Source organism: Schistocerca gregaria, chromosome 11 (assembly GCF_023897955.1).
Source record: "Schistocerca gregaria isolate iqSchGreg1 chromosome 11, iqSchGreg1.2, whole genome shotgun sequence".
NCBI classification, from domain to species: domain Eukaryota; kingdom Metazoa; phylum Arthropoda; class Insecta; order Orthoptera; family Acrididae; genus Schistocerca; species Schistocerca gregaria.
The window spans coordinates 92,939,092-92,957,560 of record NC_064930.1 but is presented as its reverse complement, the minus strand read 5'-3'; the positions used below and the strand labels follow the sequence as shown (position 1 = coordinate 92,957,560).

At 40.7% G+C, this 18,469-nt stretch overlaps 1 protein-coding gene across 1 annotated transcript in view; it reads left to right on the top strand.

The window, feature by feature from the left end:
* The window catches only part of LOC126294954 (uncharacterized), a 607,599-nt gene that overhangs the window by 83,794 nt on the left and 505,336 nt on the right, over positions 1-18,469 (top strand). The window contains exon 5 of the mRNA XM_049987174.1: positions 1,833-1,910. Within this exon, the coding sequence (XP_049843131.1) occupies positions 1,833-1,910 (78 nt within the window). The remainder of the gene's footprint in view (positions 1-1,832; positions 1,911-18,469) is intronic.

Sequence of the window (18,469 nt, the reverse complement as noted above, 5' to 3'; positions counted from 1 at the left end):
CAGGTGGTTATCTTTTCTCCAAAGGTCTTTTTAATTTTCCTGTAGGCAGTTTCTATTTACCCCTAGAGATATATGCCTCTACATCCTTGCATTTGTCCTATAGCCGTACCTGCTTAGCCATTTCGCACTTCCTGCTGATCTCATTTTTGGAACGTTCATATTTCTTTTCGCCTGCTTCATTTACTGCAGTTTTATATTTTCTCCTTTCATCAATTAAATTCAGTATCTCTTCTGTTATCTGAGGATTTATTCTAGCCTTTGCCTCTTTACCTACTTGATCCTCTGCTACCTTCACTATATCATCTCACAAAACTACCTATTCTTTTTCTACTACATTTATTTCCCCTGTTCTTGTCAATCTTTCCGTAATTCTCTCTCTGCATTCTCTACAATCTCTGGTACTTTCAGTGTATCCAGATCCCATCTACTTATATATTACCTTTTTGCAGTTTTTCAGTTTTAATCTATAGTTCATAACGAATAAATTGTTGTCAGACTCCACATCTGCCCTGGAAATGTATTACAATTTAAAACCTGGTCCCTAAATCTCGGTCTAACCATTATATAAGTCATCTGAAACTTTCCAGTGTCTCCAGGCCTCTTCCACGTCTGCAGCCTTCTTTCATGATTCTTCAAACAAGTGTTAGCTACGATTAGGTTATGCTTTGTGCAAATTTCTACTAGGCGGCTTCCTCTTTCATTCCTTACCGACCAGTCCATACTGACCTACTACTTTTCCTTCTCTTTTTTCTCCTATAAAATTTTCGTCTCCCTTAACTATATGAATAACTTCTTTTATCGCATATATATTTCTTGAATCTCTTCATCTGCGGAGCTACTTGGCATCTAAATTTGTACTGCTGTGGTAGGCGTGGGCTTCATGTCTGTCTTGGCTACAATTATGCGTCACTGTGCTGTTCGTAGTAGTTTATCCTGTTCCTACTATTTGTATTCAGTACTAAACCTACTCTTGCACCAGCCCTATTTTATTTTCTATTTATGACTTGTATTCACCTGACCAGAAGTCTTGTTCCTCCTGCCACCAATATTCACTAATTCAACTATATCTGATTTTAACCTATCCATTTCCCTTTTTAAATTGTCTAACCTAACTGCCTGATTAAGGGATCTAACATTCCACCCACCAGTTTTCTTTCTCCTGGTAACGATGTCCTGCTGAGTATCCCCTGCCCAGAGATCAGAATGGGGAACTATTTTACCTCTGTGATATTTTACCCAAGATGATACCATCATCATTTATCCATACAGTAAAGTTGCATGCCCTTGAGAAAAATTCCAGCTGTAGTTGCCCCTTGCTTTCAACCGTTCGCAGTACCAGCACTGCAAGTTCGTTTTGGTTGATGTTTCAAGGCCAAATCAGTCAATAATCCAGACTGTTGCCCCTGCAACTACTCAAAAGGGTGCTGCCCCTCTTCAAGAACACCACGTTTGTCTGGCCTCTCAACTGATACATCTCCATTGTGGTTGCACATACGGCACAGCTATCTGTATCGCTGAGGCACGCAAGCCTCCCCATCAACAGAAAGGTCCGTTGTTCACTGCAATTTCAAAAACAAGATTCTGAGAGCTGAAAGTACGGTGATATTGGCTTACATATATTTTTTGATGTTCCTGATATTTAACCAACTGTATCTGTACAATCAGACAGATCTAATATGTGGAATATTTAATCTAGTTTAGTTCATGAGCAGTTGTTTCTTTTGATTTTGGCTCAGCACTTCAGTAACTCTAGTTTATTTCTTTTTCAAGAAAATGTGGAAAAAAGACAACGATAACGAGAATTTAATTCATTATTTTTTCCATTGTTGCAGAGCGACAATTTCTTCAGACTACAGAGCAGTACAATTTTGAGATAAAAGCTGTTGCGGTACCTTACTATGCTTACCAAGGCAAGTATCTGTCTTTTCTGTACTTGGTGGAATATGTTGTACGTTTTACACCTGATCTACTCTATTCCTCTTCTTATCATTATTATCAATACAGACTGGTTCACCAACGAGTAGAGGTTGCTAATAAAACAAGTAACAATCACAAAGTAGATAGCTGTATTACAAAAGATTAGTGACGTTAATGAAGACATACATTTCTGCTCTTTCAAATTTGTCTTATATCGATATGAGTGATTTGATTTTATTATTTGATAAATCATCCAGTTCCTGTTTAACAAATAACTTGATTTGCGTCAGTGATTTTCCAATAAATGTGGGAGATAAAGAAAAAAAGGGAAAGTATTTCAAGATAACATAGTCATCATTAAGAGTGATGTGGCGTGTAATGTGAATGATTTGCCAAATTGTAAAAGGATGAGGTTTACGAAAAACTGTCACTCTCAACACAAATATAACACACACACAGAGAACGTTTACAAGCAAAACTTTTTTATCACAAGACAATCAATCAATAATACCAAACGCTTTACATCTTAAGACAGAAGAAGTTGACAGGCTTCTTGCAAGTACAAATTAACTCCCCACATATACATATAAGCGATGTTTCCCTTATCTGTCATGTAGAACCACGTTTTGAGGAGATTCTGTATGTGCACAAAGGATGTTCGTATCCCTGAAAAACATGATTAGGATTATCTGTTCTGACTTGACATACTTATGTAGGTCATTCCGAGCATATCTTGAAATTATGACTAAATCATTCGTGTACATCCATTTTTACATGTGTCTAATGAGTAACAGTTCAATGTTATTATACAGGAATTCTAAAATTTACTAAATATGATAGAGGGAAGAGCGTTACCCTCGAACATCATGTCCTCACCCACTGCACAGAAGTCCGGGTCTTTTATTCTGTACACTTTCAATGGAGCTGAGAAATGCTTTTCTAATGTCAGATGAGAGGCCAGTGGCTTCTTTCCTTCATTCTGTAGAGGATATAACTGCAGGAGTATGGAGACTTGCACTGTATTGTACTGCTAATAAATACACCGAAGAGCCAAAGAAATTGGTATACTTGCATAATATTGTGCAGGGCCCCCTCAAGCACAAAAGAGTGCCATTACACCATATGGCATGGACTTGACTAATGTCTGAAATAGCGCTGGAGGGAACTGACTGCAGGGCTCTCCATAAATCCGTAAGAGTATGTGGGGCTGGAGATCTCTTCTGAACAGCACTTTGCAAGGCCTCCCGGATATGCTCTATAATGTTCATGTCTCGGTAGTTTGGTGGCCAGAAGAAAGTTCCTGGAGCCACTCGGTAGCAATTCTGGATGTGTAGGATGTCGCATTGTCCTGCTGAAATTGACCAAGTCCGAGGGAATGCACAATGGATATATACACGCCTATCTGCTCGATAAAATTTGAAACGAGACTCGTCCGACAAGGCAACATGCTTCCAATCATCAACAGTACAGTGCAGTCATCAAGGGTCCACGAGAGGGCCTTTAGCTCCGAGAGCCCACATCGATGACGTTTCGTTGAATGATTCGCACACTGACGTTTACACACACTGAAATTTGCTGGAATCTGCGGAAGGGTTGCACTTCTATCATAGGTCCCGCTCTTGCAGGACCTTTTCCCGGAAGGCAGCGATATCGGAGATTTGATGTTTTATCAGATTCCTGATATTCACGGTACACACGTGAAATGGACGTACTAGAAAATCTTTCCTTCATCACTATCGTGAAGATGCTGTGTCCCAACACTCGTGCACCGACTACAACAGCACACAGAAACTCACATAAATCTTAATAACCTGCCACGGTAGCAGCAGTAACCGATCTAACAACTGCTCGAGACGCTTGTTCCCTTATATAGGTGTTTCTAACCGCAGCGCTGTATGCGATATGTTTACATATCTCTGTCTTTGAATACGCATGTCTATACCAGTTTCTTTGGCGCTCTAGTGTATATGGTACTCACAAAGTTTTTTATTTCGTTTTTTGAACTAAGCGAACTAGGAAAATGTCAAGAGACTACCAGCATCTCTGGATGACGGTCAAGTTAACACAGTGACTTCTGTATAAATGCGATGCTGTGAGAAGTGGGCTTGGGTCTGGACATGATGGTAAAAAATTCTGTATCTCATACGCTGCTGGAATATTTTTGTAACCCATCGGTGAGTTTTGTCTTCGTGGTAATATAAGTTTACTTCAATCTGTGATCCACAACTTCCCACAAATTCTTTAGTGGTTTCGTAACTGGACTACTCCGAGACCTTAACAAAGATTTTGTACAGTTGTCCACCAAAACTGACCGGTTAAGCAACGGAAGGAATTATAGTAGGTGAATATGGACTGGGGGAAAGGGATAAAAGAGGAAGTCACCGGGTAGAATTTGTGCAGAGGATAATTTAATCATTTCTAACATGTCGTTCGAGAATCATGAAAGAAGGCTATATATGTGGAAGAGGCCTGGAAACACTCGAAGGTTTCAGATTTTTTATACATAGTGGTCCATTGATACTTACCGGTCCCAATATCTCACGAAATAAGAGTCAAACGAAAAAACTACAAAGATCGAAACTCGTCTAGCTTGAATGGGGAAACTAGATGGCGCTATGTTTGGCCCGCTAGATGGCGCTGCCATAGGTCAAATGGATATCAACTGCGCTTTTTTAATTTATTTATGTATTGTTCCGTGGGACCAAATTAAGGAGAAGTCTCCATGGTCATGGAACAAGTCAGTACATGAATTTATAACACGACATTTGAAACAGATAAAATGATATATAAAAAAACATATTCAGGTGACAAGTAAGTTTAAATAAAGAAAATCAACAATGTAACACAGGAATTTGCTTAATTTTTTAGATCTTCCAGGATCTCCTCGCCAGAATAGAAGGAGTGAGCCATGGGGAAACTCTTCAGTTTAGACTTAAAAGAGTTTGGGCTACTGCTAAGATTTTTGAGTTCTCGTGGTAGCTTATTGAAAATGGATGCAGCAGAATACTGCATTCCTTTCTGCACAAGAGTCAAGGAAGTGCATTCCACATGCAGATTGGATCTCTGCCTAGTATTAACTGAGTGAAAGCTGCAAACTCTTGGGAATAGGCTAATATTGCAAACAACAAACGACATTAAAGAAAATATATACTGTGAGGGCAATGTCAGAATTCCCAGACTATTGAATAGGGGTTGACAAGAGGTTCTTGAACTTACACCACATATAGCTCCAACAGCCCATTTTTGAGCCAAAAATACCCTTTTTGAATCAGAAGAATCACCCCAAAAAATAATACCGTACGACATAAGCGTATGAAAATATGCGAAGTAGACTACTTTTCGTGTTGAAGTGTCACTTATTTCAGATACTCTTCTAATGGTAAATAAAGCAGCATTTAGTTTCTGAACAAGATCCTGGGCATGGGCTTTCCACAACAGCTTACTATCTATCCGAACGCCTAGGAACTTGAACTGTTCCGTCTCGCTTATAATATGCCCATTCTGTCTCATCAAAAATCGGTTCTTGTTTAATTGTGAGTTAGAAACTGTAAAAACTGAGTCTTACTGTGATTTAACATCAAATTATTTTCCACAAGCCACGAACTTATTTCATGAACTACGTTATTTGATACTGTTTCAATATTAAACACAAGATCCTTGACTATCAAGCTGGTGTCATCAGCAAACAGAAATATTTTTTGAATCACCTGTAATACTAAAAGGCATATCTTTTATATAAATAAGAAACAGCAGTGGCCCCAGCACCGACCCTTGGGGAACGCCCCACTTAACAGTGCCTCATTGGGACTGAACATCACTACCACTCTCAATATTGTGGAGAATTACCTTCTGCTTTCTGTTCTTAAAGTAAGAGGCGAACCATTTGTAAGCTACTCCCCTTACTCCATAATGGTCCAACTTCTGCAGTAATATTTTGTGGTCAACACAGTCAAAAGCCTTCGTTAAATCAAAGAAAACTCCTAGCGTTCGCAACCTTTTATTTAATCCCTCCGAAACCTCACAGAGAAAAGAGAATATAGCATTTTCAGTTTTTAAACTATTTCTAAAACCAAACTGAACATTTGACAGCAAATTATGTGAATTTAAATGCTCCAGTAACCTTGTATATACAACTTTCTCGATAACTTTAGCAAACACCGATAGCATAGAAATAGGTCTATAATTGTCAATATTATCCCTGTCTCCCTTTTTACAAAGTGGCTTCACTACCGAGTACTTTAATCGGTCAGGAAACCGACCACTCCTAAAGGAAAAGTTACAGATATGGCTAAGTACTGGCTAACATACATAGAACAGTACTTCAGTATTCTGCTAGATACCCCGTCATATCCATGAGAGTTCTTGGTCTTTAGTGATTTAATTACTAACTCAACCTCCCTCTTATCAGTATCATGGAGGAGCATTTCAGGTAACAGTCTCGGAACACTTTTTTCTAAGAGCGCTGTATGATTCCCTGTTGGGACTAGGTTTCTATTTAGTTCACCTGCTATATTCAGAAAGTGATTATTAAATACTGTACATATAAGCGACTTATCAGTAACACGGACATTCCCACTACGCACTGATTCTATATCCTCGACCTGTCTCTGCAGACCAGCCTCTTCCTTTACGACTGACCATTTGGTTTTAATTTTATCCTGAGACTTAGTTATTCTATCTGCATACCAAAACTTTTTGCCTTCCTAATAACATTTTTAAGCACCTTTCAATACCGTTTGTAATGGGCTGCTGCATTTAGATTTTCCCTGTTTCTAACGTTTTGATATAATTGCCACTTTGTTCTACAAGATATTCTTATCCCTCTAGTCAGCCACCCAGGCTGCCTGTTTGTGTTAGTACCCTGTTTTGAACACTCTAACGGAAAGCAACTTTCAAAGAGCACGAGAAAAGTCTTGAGAAAAGCATTATATTTATCGTCTACTGTATCAGCGCTATAAACATCTTGCCACTCTTGTTCTTTTATAAGGTTTACAAAGGTCTCTACAGCAACTGGATCACCTTTCCTAAACAGTTGATAACTATATTTAACACTTGATGCAGCACAAAAATCTTTTAGAGTTAAAATTTGTGCATCATGATCTGAAAGGCCATTCACCTTTTTGCCAACAGAATGCCCTTCTAGTAATGAGGAATGAACAAAAATGTTGTTCTACTGTTCCCTTGCACTCTAGTTAGGAAGAATACGGTTTGCATAAGATTATATGAATTAAGGAGGTCTACCAGCATCCTTTTCCTTACACAATCACTTATACAATTAATATTGAAGTCACCACATATAACTAACTTTTTGTATTTCCTATAAAGTGAACCAAGAACCTCCTCTAGCTTTAGCAAAAATGTTGTGAAATCAGAGTCTGGGGATCTATAAATAACAACAGTCAGAAGTTTAGCTCCATTAAATTTAACCACACCTGCACAACGTTCAAACACCTTTTCATTGCAGTACTTTGAAACATCAATTGACTCAAATGGGATTCCGTTTTTCACATACATGGCTACTCCCCCACACCGCAAAGAGCTGCTCGAAAAGCTGCCAGCCAGCCTGTATCCCGGTAAAGGAAGCCTCTAAATTATCTCCTTATTTAAGAGGTGTTCACATACACCAATAATTTTAGAGTTAACATCTATAAGCAATTCACTAACTTTATCTCTAATACCTTGTATATTCTGATGAAATATACTAATTCCCTCATTACTCGGATACCTAAGCTTTGTCAAAAGTGGTTCCTTTGTTAGAGAGACTTACCTTAAGCAGTAATACCTATCAGCTGACTTCAGTCTAATAAAGGTACAGCTCTAACACCCACTAGTACAGGAATTTTCCGATGAGTGATCCCACCACCCCCACCTATGGTGTCACCTATAAGCTTTTCTAACCTCCCCTTCCCATACCTGTTGAGGTGCAGGCCATGTCTAGTGAAACCCGTCCTCCTGATAGACTCCACCGACACCACTGAAATGTGACCCATGCTTTCTGTCATCTGCGCACCCCCAAGTCTCATGTTATTACGCCTGACGGCTGTATTAAGATGAGGCCGATCGTGACGCTAAAACAGTTCCACGAAATGCACATTCGTGTTGCCAGTCTGAGTGGCTATCTCTTCCAGGACACCATCTATGTCATACTCCCCATCCCTATCAATACTATTACCAGCTCCACCCACAATCACTACCTGATCCTCTTTAGTAAAATCCCTACATAGCCCCCCTATGTTAACAGTCACCTGAGGCAACCCTGCATTAGGCTTCACAATGCTGGTGACCTGGCACTCACTCCCCAGCACTTCCTGCAACTGCTGGCCTACACCTCTGCCATGAGAACTACCTAACAGCAGAACCTTCTTATTCCTCTCCGACTTTGCAACTGTTCTAGCCACCGTAACTACTGAGGTCTGCTGCATACTTCCTACATCTACATCTACTAGAGATTTCTCTCCACTAGACTCTGACAGTTGGTCATATCTATTGCAAACACCAATAGTAAAACTATCTGAAAATCTCCTTCTCCATCAGATCTCTTACCAACAGCCAGCTACCATTCCCCAGCCCTCTTCTCCCTCCTCATCCTATCTAGCTCCTCCTGTGCGTTTTTCAACTGCACCTGAAGGGCACAGATCTTACGCTCCTGCTCCTCTATCAACTTACTCTTGCTACATAACCTGCAGTTGCAGGAGAGGATCTCGCCAGAATGCCCACTGGCTTCCCCACTGCATTCCCCCCAGTGAAAATACTTCGAACAAGTCTCACACCGCAATCCACTACTCACGAACCTACGCCAAAGCCCACAATTCTCACTCATGGTAAAATTTTACTTTTTTTTAAGTTCCGCTACTACAATAAGATGTTAAAACCTGACTACAATAATCATAAACTTGCTCTACAAGGGAAGTAACTATATTATTAACTATTACTATTATTTACACAGGAACCCACATTTTTTATAACATTTTCGTGTAGTACGTAAAGAAATATGAATGTTTTAGTTGGACCACTTTTTTCGTTTTGTGACAGATGGCGCTGTAATACTCACAAACATATGGCTCACAATTTCAGACGAACAGTTTTAAAAGTAAAATACAGAACGTAGGTAAGTTTGAACGTTTTATTTCGGTTGTTCCAATGTGATACATGTACCTTTGTGAACTTATCATTTCTCAGAACGCATGCTGTTACAGCGTGACTACCTGTAAATATTACATTAATGCAATAAATTCTCAAAATGATGTCCGTCACCCTCAATGCATTTGGCAGTAACGACATTCCTCTCAACAGCGAGTAGTTCGCCTTCCGTAATGTTCGCATATGCATTGACAATGCGCTGAAGCATGTTGTCAGGCGTTGTTGGTGGATCACGATAGCAAATATCCTTCAGCTTCCTCCACAGAAAGAAATCCGGGGACGTCAGATCTGGTGAACGTGCGGGCCACGGTATGGTGCTTCGACGACCAATCCACCTGTCAGGAAATATGCTGTTCAATGCCGCTACAACCGCACGCGAGCTATGTGCCGGACATCCATCATGTTGGAAGTACATCGCCATTCTGTCATGCAACGAAACATCCTGTAGTAACATCGGTAGAACATTACGTAGGAAATCAGCATACATTGGACCATTTAGATTGCCATCGATAAAATGAGGGCCAATTATCCTTCCTCCTATAATGCCGCACCATACATTAACCGGCCAAGGTCGCTGATGTTCCACTTGTTGCAGCCATCGTGGATTTTTCGTTGCACAATAGTGCATATTATGCCTCTCTATGTTACCGCTGTTGCTGAATGCCGCTTCGTAGCTAAATACAACGCGTACAAAAAATCTGTCATCGTCCCGTAATTTCTCTTGTGCCCAGTGGCAGAACTGTACACGACGTTCAAAGTCGTCGCCATGCAATTCCTGGTGCATAGAGATTCGGATGTAATCGATGTTGATGTAGCATTCTCAACACCGATGTTATTGAGGTTCCCGATTCTCGCGCAGTTTGTCTGCTACTGATGTGCGGATTAGCCGCGACAGCAGATAAAACACCTACTTGGGCATCATCATTTGTTGCAGGTCGTGGATGACGTTTCAAATGTGGCTAACGCTTCCTGTTTCCTTAAATAACGTAACTATCCAGCGAACGGTCCGGACACATGGATGATGTCGTTCAGGATACCGAGCAGTATACATAGCACACGCCAGTTGGGCATTTCGATCACAATAGCGGTACATCAACACGATATCGAACTTTTCCGCAATTGGTAAACGGTCCATTTTAACACGGATAATGTATCACGAAGCAAATACCTTCCGCACTGGCGGAATATTACGTGATACCACGTACTTATACGTTTGTGACTATTACAGCGCCATCTATCACAAAGCGAAAAAAGTGGTTCAACTAAAACATTCATATTTCTTTACGTACTACACGAATATGTAATAATAATGGGGGTTTCTGTTTTAAAAAACGCAGTTGATATCCGTTTGACTTAAGGCAGCACCATCTAGCGGGCCAACCATAGCGCCATTTGGTTTCCCCCTTCAAGGTAGACGAGTTTCGTTCTTTGTAGTTTTTTCGTTTGATGCTCATTTCGTGAGATATTTGGCCTGGTCACTATCAATGGAACATCCTGTATATTGGTAAGACAGAGATTTTGGATCCAGATTATTAATTTTAAGGCATTTCCAGGGGCAGCTGTGCACTCTGACCACAATTTACTGGTTATGAACTGTAGATTAAAACTGAAGAAACGGCAAAAAGGTGGGAATTTAAGGAGAAAGACCTGGATAAACTGAAACAACCAAAGATTTACAGACTTTCTGAGGGAGCATTAGGGAACGATTGACAAGAACAGGGGAAAGGAATACAGTACAAAAGAAACTGGCAGCTTTAAGAGACGAAATAGTGAGAGCAGCGAGGATCAAGTAGGTAAAAAGACGAGAGCTAGTAGAAATCCTTGCTAACGCAATGGATATTGAATTTCATTGATGAAAGGAGAAACTATAAGAACCCAATAAATGAAGCAGGCAAAAGAGAATGCAAACGTCTAAAAAATGAAACTGCAGGAACTGCAAAATGGCTAAGCGGGAATGGATAGAGGACAAATGTAAGAATTTATAAGCACGTGTCGCTAGGGAAAAATAGATGCCGCATACTGAAAAATTAAAGACACGTTTGGGGAAAAGGGAACCACCTGTATGAATATCAAGAGCTCACATCGAAGTCCAGAGAAAACCAAAGATGGGAAAACTGAAAGTTGGAAACAGTATATAGGGAGTTTATACAAGGGAAATGTACTTGAGGGCAATGCTATAGAATGAAAGAGGACGTAGATGAAGATCAGATGGGAGATATAATACTGAGAGAAAGACCTAAGTCGGTAAAAGGTCTTGGGAGTACTCGACATTCAGTCAGAATCACTGATATCCTTAGGAGAACCAACTACGTCGAAACTCTTCCATCTGGCGTGCAAGACGTATAAGACAGGTGGCATACAACACTCTTCAAGAAAAATATAACAATTCCCATTCCAAAGAAAGCAGGTGCTAAAAGGTGTAAATACTAGCGAACAGTTAGTTTAGTAAGTCGTGGTTGCAGAACACTAACACCTATTCTGTACAGAAGAACGGAAAAACCGTTAGATGCCGATGTCCATTTATAGCGTTTGAAGACTTCGAGAGAGCTTTTGACAGTGTTGATTGGATTACACTCTTTGAGATGCTGCAGGTAAGAGGAGCAAAATACAGGGAGAGAAAGTCTGTTTACCAGCCTGTACAGAAACCAGATGGTAGTTACAAGAGTAGAGACGCATGAAAGGAAAGCAGTGATTGAGAAGGGAGTGAGATAGGGTTGCAGCCTATACCCAATGTTATTCTACCTGTACATTGATCATACAGTAAAGGAAACAATAGAAATATTTGAAGCAGACGTTAAAGCCCAGGGAGAAGAAATGAAAACTATGAAGCTTACAAATGCCATTACAATTCTCTCACAGACAGCAAAGGACTTTGAAGAGCAGCTGAACGTAATGGACAGTGTCTTGAAAGGAGGATATCAGATAATATCGACAAAAGCAAACAAGGATAATGGAATGTAGTCGAACTGAAACACTTGATGCCGGAGGAATCACATTAGAAAACGAGACACTTACAGAACGATGCACTTAAAGTAGTAGATGAATTCTGCTAGTTGGGCAACAAAATAACTGATGATGGCCGAAGTAGAGGGAGTATAAAATGTAGGCTGGCAATAGTAAGAAAAGCATTTCTGAACAAGAGAAATTTGTTTATATCGAATATAGATTTAGGTGTTTGAAGTCTTTTCTGAAAGTATTTGTATGGAATGTAGCCATGGGGGTGAAACGTGGACGACAAACAGTATACACATAAAGAGAATAGAAACTTTTAAAATGTAATGCTAGAGAAGAATGCTGAAGATTAAATTGTAGATCACCTAAGTAATGGAGAGATACTGAATAGGACTGGGAAGAGAAAAAGAATACACTAAGCAGATTCAGAAGGATGTAGGTTGCAGTAGTTACTTGGAGATGAGAGGCTTGCACAGGATAGAGCAGCACAGAGAGCTGCCTCAAACCAGTCTTTGGACTGAGACAACATCAGCAACAACAACAACAACAACAATTCAGCTTTAATATGTTGGTCCCCATCATGCTTTGAAAGCAAAGTCTTCACCAGGAAACCAGTCCTTGAACTTTTTACAGAAACTGATTGCTGTTGATTCACGGAAATGTCAACAACATAAAGAGATCGCATACAAAGGGGGTACATGAGGTTCTACACTGTAACAAAAGCTGAATGTTTGATGAATTCAGCCAAAAATATCAAAGAAAATGTTTCCTGATTTCAGCGACATACGACAACGAAAATTCCTTATCTATGGGACTTGTCAAATGTTGGCTGCTTTCTTGACATCTGAAAGTCAAACAAGTATTAATGAAGTATAACGGTTGGCTAAAGAGAATAGAGTTTACAACTTGTAGATGGTAGCTTCATAGAATGCTGGAATTCAGTCCTGTTTCACGTGATGTGTCCCAAAAGAAATATGTATTTTTATGAGAAACTATGTTTAAACGGTTCTTATCTTGATGTAGACACTCACAAATTGATTTTGACGATCATCAGCCTTACTGGGTCTTTTCTCAGCCACTGCAGGAGTTAACTAGCTTTCCTTCTTGGCCGATGGCGTAGAAGATCTGCAGTAGTTTTCTGCGGGCATTGGAGGTAAAAATGTCTACTTGAATCTTTGCACTCCTTTGTCTTTGGCAACTCGGATGTGTTTCCATTCAATCCTTTGACTGAGTTTGGTTTTTGTCCACATCCTCCTTGTCGAGAAGAATGATAATTTTGACCACCATTTAATCTGTGTCTAATGTGGTTTAGTCCTTTTTGTCAGATTTTGGAGCCTTTTAGCTATTTGCCTGTGTAAATTCTGCTTTACTTGTTGTAAGATCTTTTCAAGAGTAACGTTTTTAGATGGAAGGTCTGCCTGTAACCACAAAATAAGCAATAAAACAAACGAGAAATAATATGTATACACTATACTGATAAATCGCTTTGAAGTCTCTGCATAAAGATGCAGCTGTATTGAGACTACATGGTCTTTTTTAATAGTCGAAAATGATACAATAAATTATTAATAATGTACCAAAAACCGGAACATAAACAAATAAGCAGCGTATGCTTTGTTACCGACCCTGTTTTGCGGATAAGAGTTAACTTTAGTACGCCTAGACTGTGTTACGAAAATTGTCTCTACTGTAGAAAATCAGCAGACTTCAAAATTTAATGTGTTACACAGGTCTGAAATTTTCTTAAAATTGTAGTTACATTGCAGTTAATAATATATAGCATTTCTTCACATGACTAAAACAGAGAATATAGCGATACAGTAAATAATTTAGAAGCCCTTGAAAACGGTTTGACAATAAACAGTTACAGCAATATTGTAATCAATATATACGAAGACAAAAGCATGGAAATTCACATTATTAAGTTCCTCGTCTGAAAATTGTTAATGTTATCATCTGAAGGGCGTGAGAAACTAACAAATTGCACGTTTAAAAGTTCATTGACGTATTCATTGAGCCAATCTTGAATACGACAATTTATGTATGAACAAGAAAATCTGACTGGAAGACATTACACATGATTCGGTGCCTAAATTCATACTTCACGGAACACAATTAAGACCATGGTCGAGGGTACTTTCATTGTACTACATATTAGGTTTCTTCCCGTTTTACACGACTTTATAGCATTGGAAAAGTACTCTTTGGAACACTGTCCTTGGAAAACCTTTTGTTCGGAGCCCCCCCCCCTCCCCAAAAAAAAGGCCCTGTCGATTCTGCGATGGTCTTTGCTGCACGTTTCTGGACCTACGATATGGAGGGCTGTAGGATTGCTCTTGTGCTGTCAACACAAGGATAGGAAGCACTCGGGTGGCTGAGTATTTGGACAGCTCACACGAATTTTTATTTTTAGGACGTGCCATCCGTCCTCAAAGTGGGGAGCCCACCCTCTATGAGTGTGGCGACGAAAACTACAGAGAGTAATTGAGGGGGGGGCATCGATTTACATCCAAATATTTATATTTCATAATGTCTAAGGAAAAAAAAGGAGTTCCAGTGAACAAATATTGCTAGTGACAGGTAGTCATTTCTATGAATAAAGGCGGGAAACTCCCTCATCGTTAGTCTGCCATCTTATTTTGCAAGAACTGACCAGTAGTTCCTGTCAGCAGGAAAGCTCGTAACTTAGATGACAATAAGCAGTTCACAATGCCTCTACTTTGCTATGCCGACTACAAGAATAGATTGTTAATCACAGCCATTGTGACTGTCCACTCGATTTCAGCCTGGCTTCCGAAATCAGTTCAAAGGTAGTAAATCAGTTAGACGTAGAATTCTAGTATTTGTGCAATGGAAATACACTGAAGAGACAAAGAAACTGGTACAGCTGCCTAATATCGTGTAGTACCCTGGCGATCACGCGGAAGTCCACAACACCATGCAGCATGGACTCGACTAATGTCTGGAGGGAACTGACTCCATGAATACTGCAGGGCTGTCCACAAATCGGTACTAGGGTTGGAGGTCGCTTCTGAACAGCACGTTGAAAGGCAGCCCAGATATGCTTAGTAATTTGGTGGCCAGCGAAAGCGTTTAAACTCAGAAGAGTGTTCCTGGAGACACACTGCAGCAATTCTTGACTTGTGAGTTCTCGCACTGTCCTGCTGGAATTGCCCAAGTCCGTCGGAATGCACAACGGACATGAATGGATGCAGGTGATCAGACTGGATGCTTACGCATGTGTCACCAGTCAGAGTCGTACGTAGGCGTATCAGGAGTCCCATATCGCTCCAACTGCACACGCTCCATACCATTATGGAGCCTCCACCACGTTGAAGAGTCCCCTGCTGTCACGGAGGGTCCATGGATTGATGAAGTTGTGTCCATACCCGTACACTTCCATCCTATCGATACAATTTGAAACGAGATCCGTCCGACCAGTCATCAACAGTCCAATGTCGGTGTTGACGGGCCCAGCAGAGGTGTAAAGTTTTGTGTCATGCAGTCATCAAGGGTACACGAGTGGGCCTTCAGCTCCATATCGATGATGTTTCGTTGGATGCTTCGCGCCCTGACACTTGTTGATGTCCCAGCACTGAATTCTGCAACAATTTGCAGAAGGGTTGTAATTCTGTCACATAGAACGATTCTCTTCACTCGTCATTTGCCACATTCTTGCACGATCTTCTTTCCGGCAGCCAGGATGTCAGAGATCTGATGTTTTAGCGGATTCCACCCGTGAAATGGTCGCAAGGGAAAATGCCCCTTTCACCGCTATCTCGGAGATTCAGTGCTCCATCGCTCGTGTGCCGACTATAACACCACGTTCAAACTCACTCGTGATATATTTTCAGCATTTCGCGGCCCTGTCAGCAACTGTATAAATATTAAATTCAAAATTAACAGCCTCAGTTGCGGAGTTACCTAGATTTACCTAGGTTTCAATTGGGATAACCCAACCTTTTTCAGAATTACACTTACTAATGTTTGTCCATAATGGACATTGTCAAACTAAAAATACAAATACACCAAGTGTCGTCATGTAAGTAGGCTGTTTAGGTTTTTTTATTGGTAACGCCGCCACGTAGCGCTCTGTATAAAAATCACTGGCTGTGCCGTGTGCAGTCTGTGGCTGGTTTGCATTGTTGTCTGCCATTGCAGTGTTGGGCAGCGGCAGCTGGATGAGAACAGCGCGTAGCGTTGCGCAGTTGGAGGTGAGCCGCCAGCGGTAGTGGACATGGGGAGAGAGATGGCGGAGTTTTGAAATTTGTAAGAATTGGTGACATGAACTGATATATATATTATGACAATAAAGGTAAATACATTGTTTGTTCTCTATTAAAATCTTTCATTTGCCAACTGTGCCTATCAGTAGTTAGTGCCTTCAGTAGTTTGAATCTTTTACTTAGCTGGCAGTAGTGGTGCTCGCTGTATTGCAGTAGTTCGAGTAACGAAGATTTTTGGTGAGGTAAGTGATTTGTGTAACGTATAGGTTAGTGTTAGTCAGGGCCATTCTTTCGTAGGGATTATTGAAAGTCAGATTGCGTTGCGCTAAAAATATTATGTGTCACTTTAAGCACATTCGTGTATAATTGTTCAAAGAGGACGTTTCACATAGACCAGTCTTGTATAATTTTTCTAAGGGGGACGTTTCAGTCATATTTAAAAAACTTAACTGAAGCTGCCTCAGCCCCACTTCCCGACCGCGATGCGGCAGCCACGATTGTTGTACTGGAACTGACAGTAACATCCGTTATGGACAACCATTAGTAAGTGTAATTCTGAAGAAGGTTGGGTTATCCCAATTGAAACCTAGGTAAATCTAGGTAACTCCGCAACTGAGGCTTTTAATTTTGAATTTAATATCACTTGTGATAACCTGCCATTGTAGGAGCGATAACTGATCTAACAACTGCGCCTGTCACTTGTTGTCTCATACAGGCGTTGCCGACTGTCACTCCGTACTCTGGCCGTTTACATATCTCTGTATTTGAATACTGATGGCCATACCTGTTTCTTTGGCGCTTCAGTGTAATGTTAGTGGTATGCTGTCTGACGCAGTCAATCGGTTAAAAGTGTAGGAGTAGCCTTGCGAGGAATTGTGGCAGAAGACATGGGGTTATAAGTAGGGAATGTTAATGGCTTACTACTGTTTATTTGGTAAATTGTAGGAAAGTGTAGCTCATCTACATAGGAGATGACTAGTGCGAGCAAGAGTGTGGCCAATTCTTGAGTCCTGCTGGGGTCTTTGGGACCCCATCAGTTCAGATTAAAGGAAGACACCGAAGCAACTGAGAGCTACGCTGTGACACTCGTTAACGTAAGGTTCAATTATCACCTGAGCACTTCGGAGCAGTTTCGTGAACTAAAATTGGAATCCCTGGAGAGAAGGCGGAGCACATTTCGTGAACCACTGTCGAGAAAATTTACAGAACGGCCACTTGCGGCTGACTGCAGAACGATTCTTCTGCTGACGCGGTACGTTTCGCTAAAGGACAAGATACGAGAAATTGGAGCTCATACTGTGGCACATGGGCGGTTGTTTCTGCCTCACTCAATTGCCGAGTTCAACGGGAAAGGAGATGACCAGTATCGGTTCAACGTACCATCGGCCACATGCAGTATGGTGGTCTGCGAATAATGTGTGTGGACGTCAAACTTTTGAGTAGCTACCTTCGTTTAATTGTATCGATAATGTTCACCTGTAAATCAATCGTTTGAGGATTTGTCATTCCTACCCGTGCTGAGATGGTAAGCCTGGTCACGTGAGCTGTAAAACCTTCCCTGATGGTACCCTGCTAGACAACAGGTTGGCCAGCACGGTGAAGCTCCATTCGTGAGGACGGCGACTCAAACCCCACTGCCGGACGTTTCATGTTTAGTTTTTCCAGGATTTCCCTAAAGTCGCTCTAGGGTCAGATCGTTGTTGCAGAAGCAACGAAAAAAGGATGCCAAATGCAAAAGAACGCAAAATCCCCAATACTGGCAAAGTTTTACAGAAGTTCGAAACATGGCACGTACTTCAATGAAAGATGCTTTTAATAATTTCCACAACGGAAGTCTGTCTCGAAATCTGGCAGAAAACCTAAAGAGATTCTGGTCATACATAAAGCACACCAGCGGCAAGACACAATCAATACCTTAACTGCGTGATGGAAACGGTGAAGTCACTGATGACAGTGCCACTAAAGCAGAGTTATTAAACATGGCTTTCCGAAACTCCTTCACCAAAGAAGATGAAGTAAATATTCCTGAATTCCAATCAAGAACAACTGGCAAGATGAGAACCATAGAAGTAGATATCATCGGTGTAGCAAAGCAGCTTAAATCACTTAACAAAGGCAAGGCCTCCGATCCAGTCAGGTTCCTCTCAGAGTATGCTGATAAAACAGCTCCATATTTAGCAATTATATACAATCACTCGCTTACAGAAAGATACGTACCTAAAGACTGCAACATT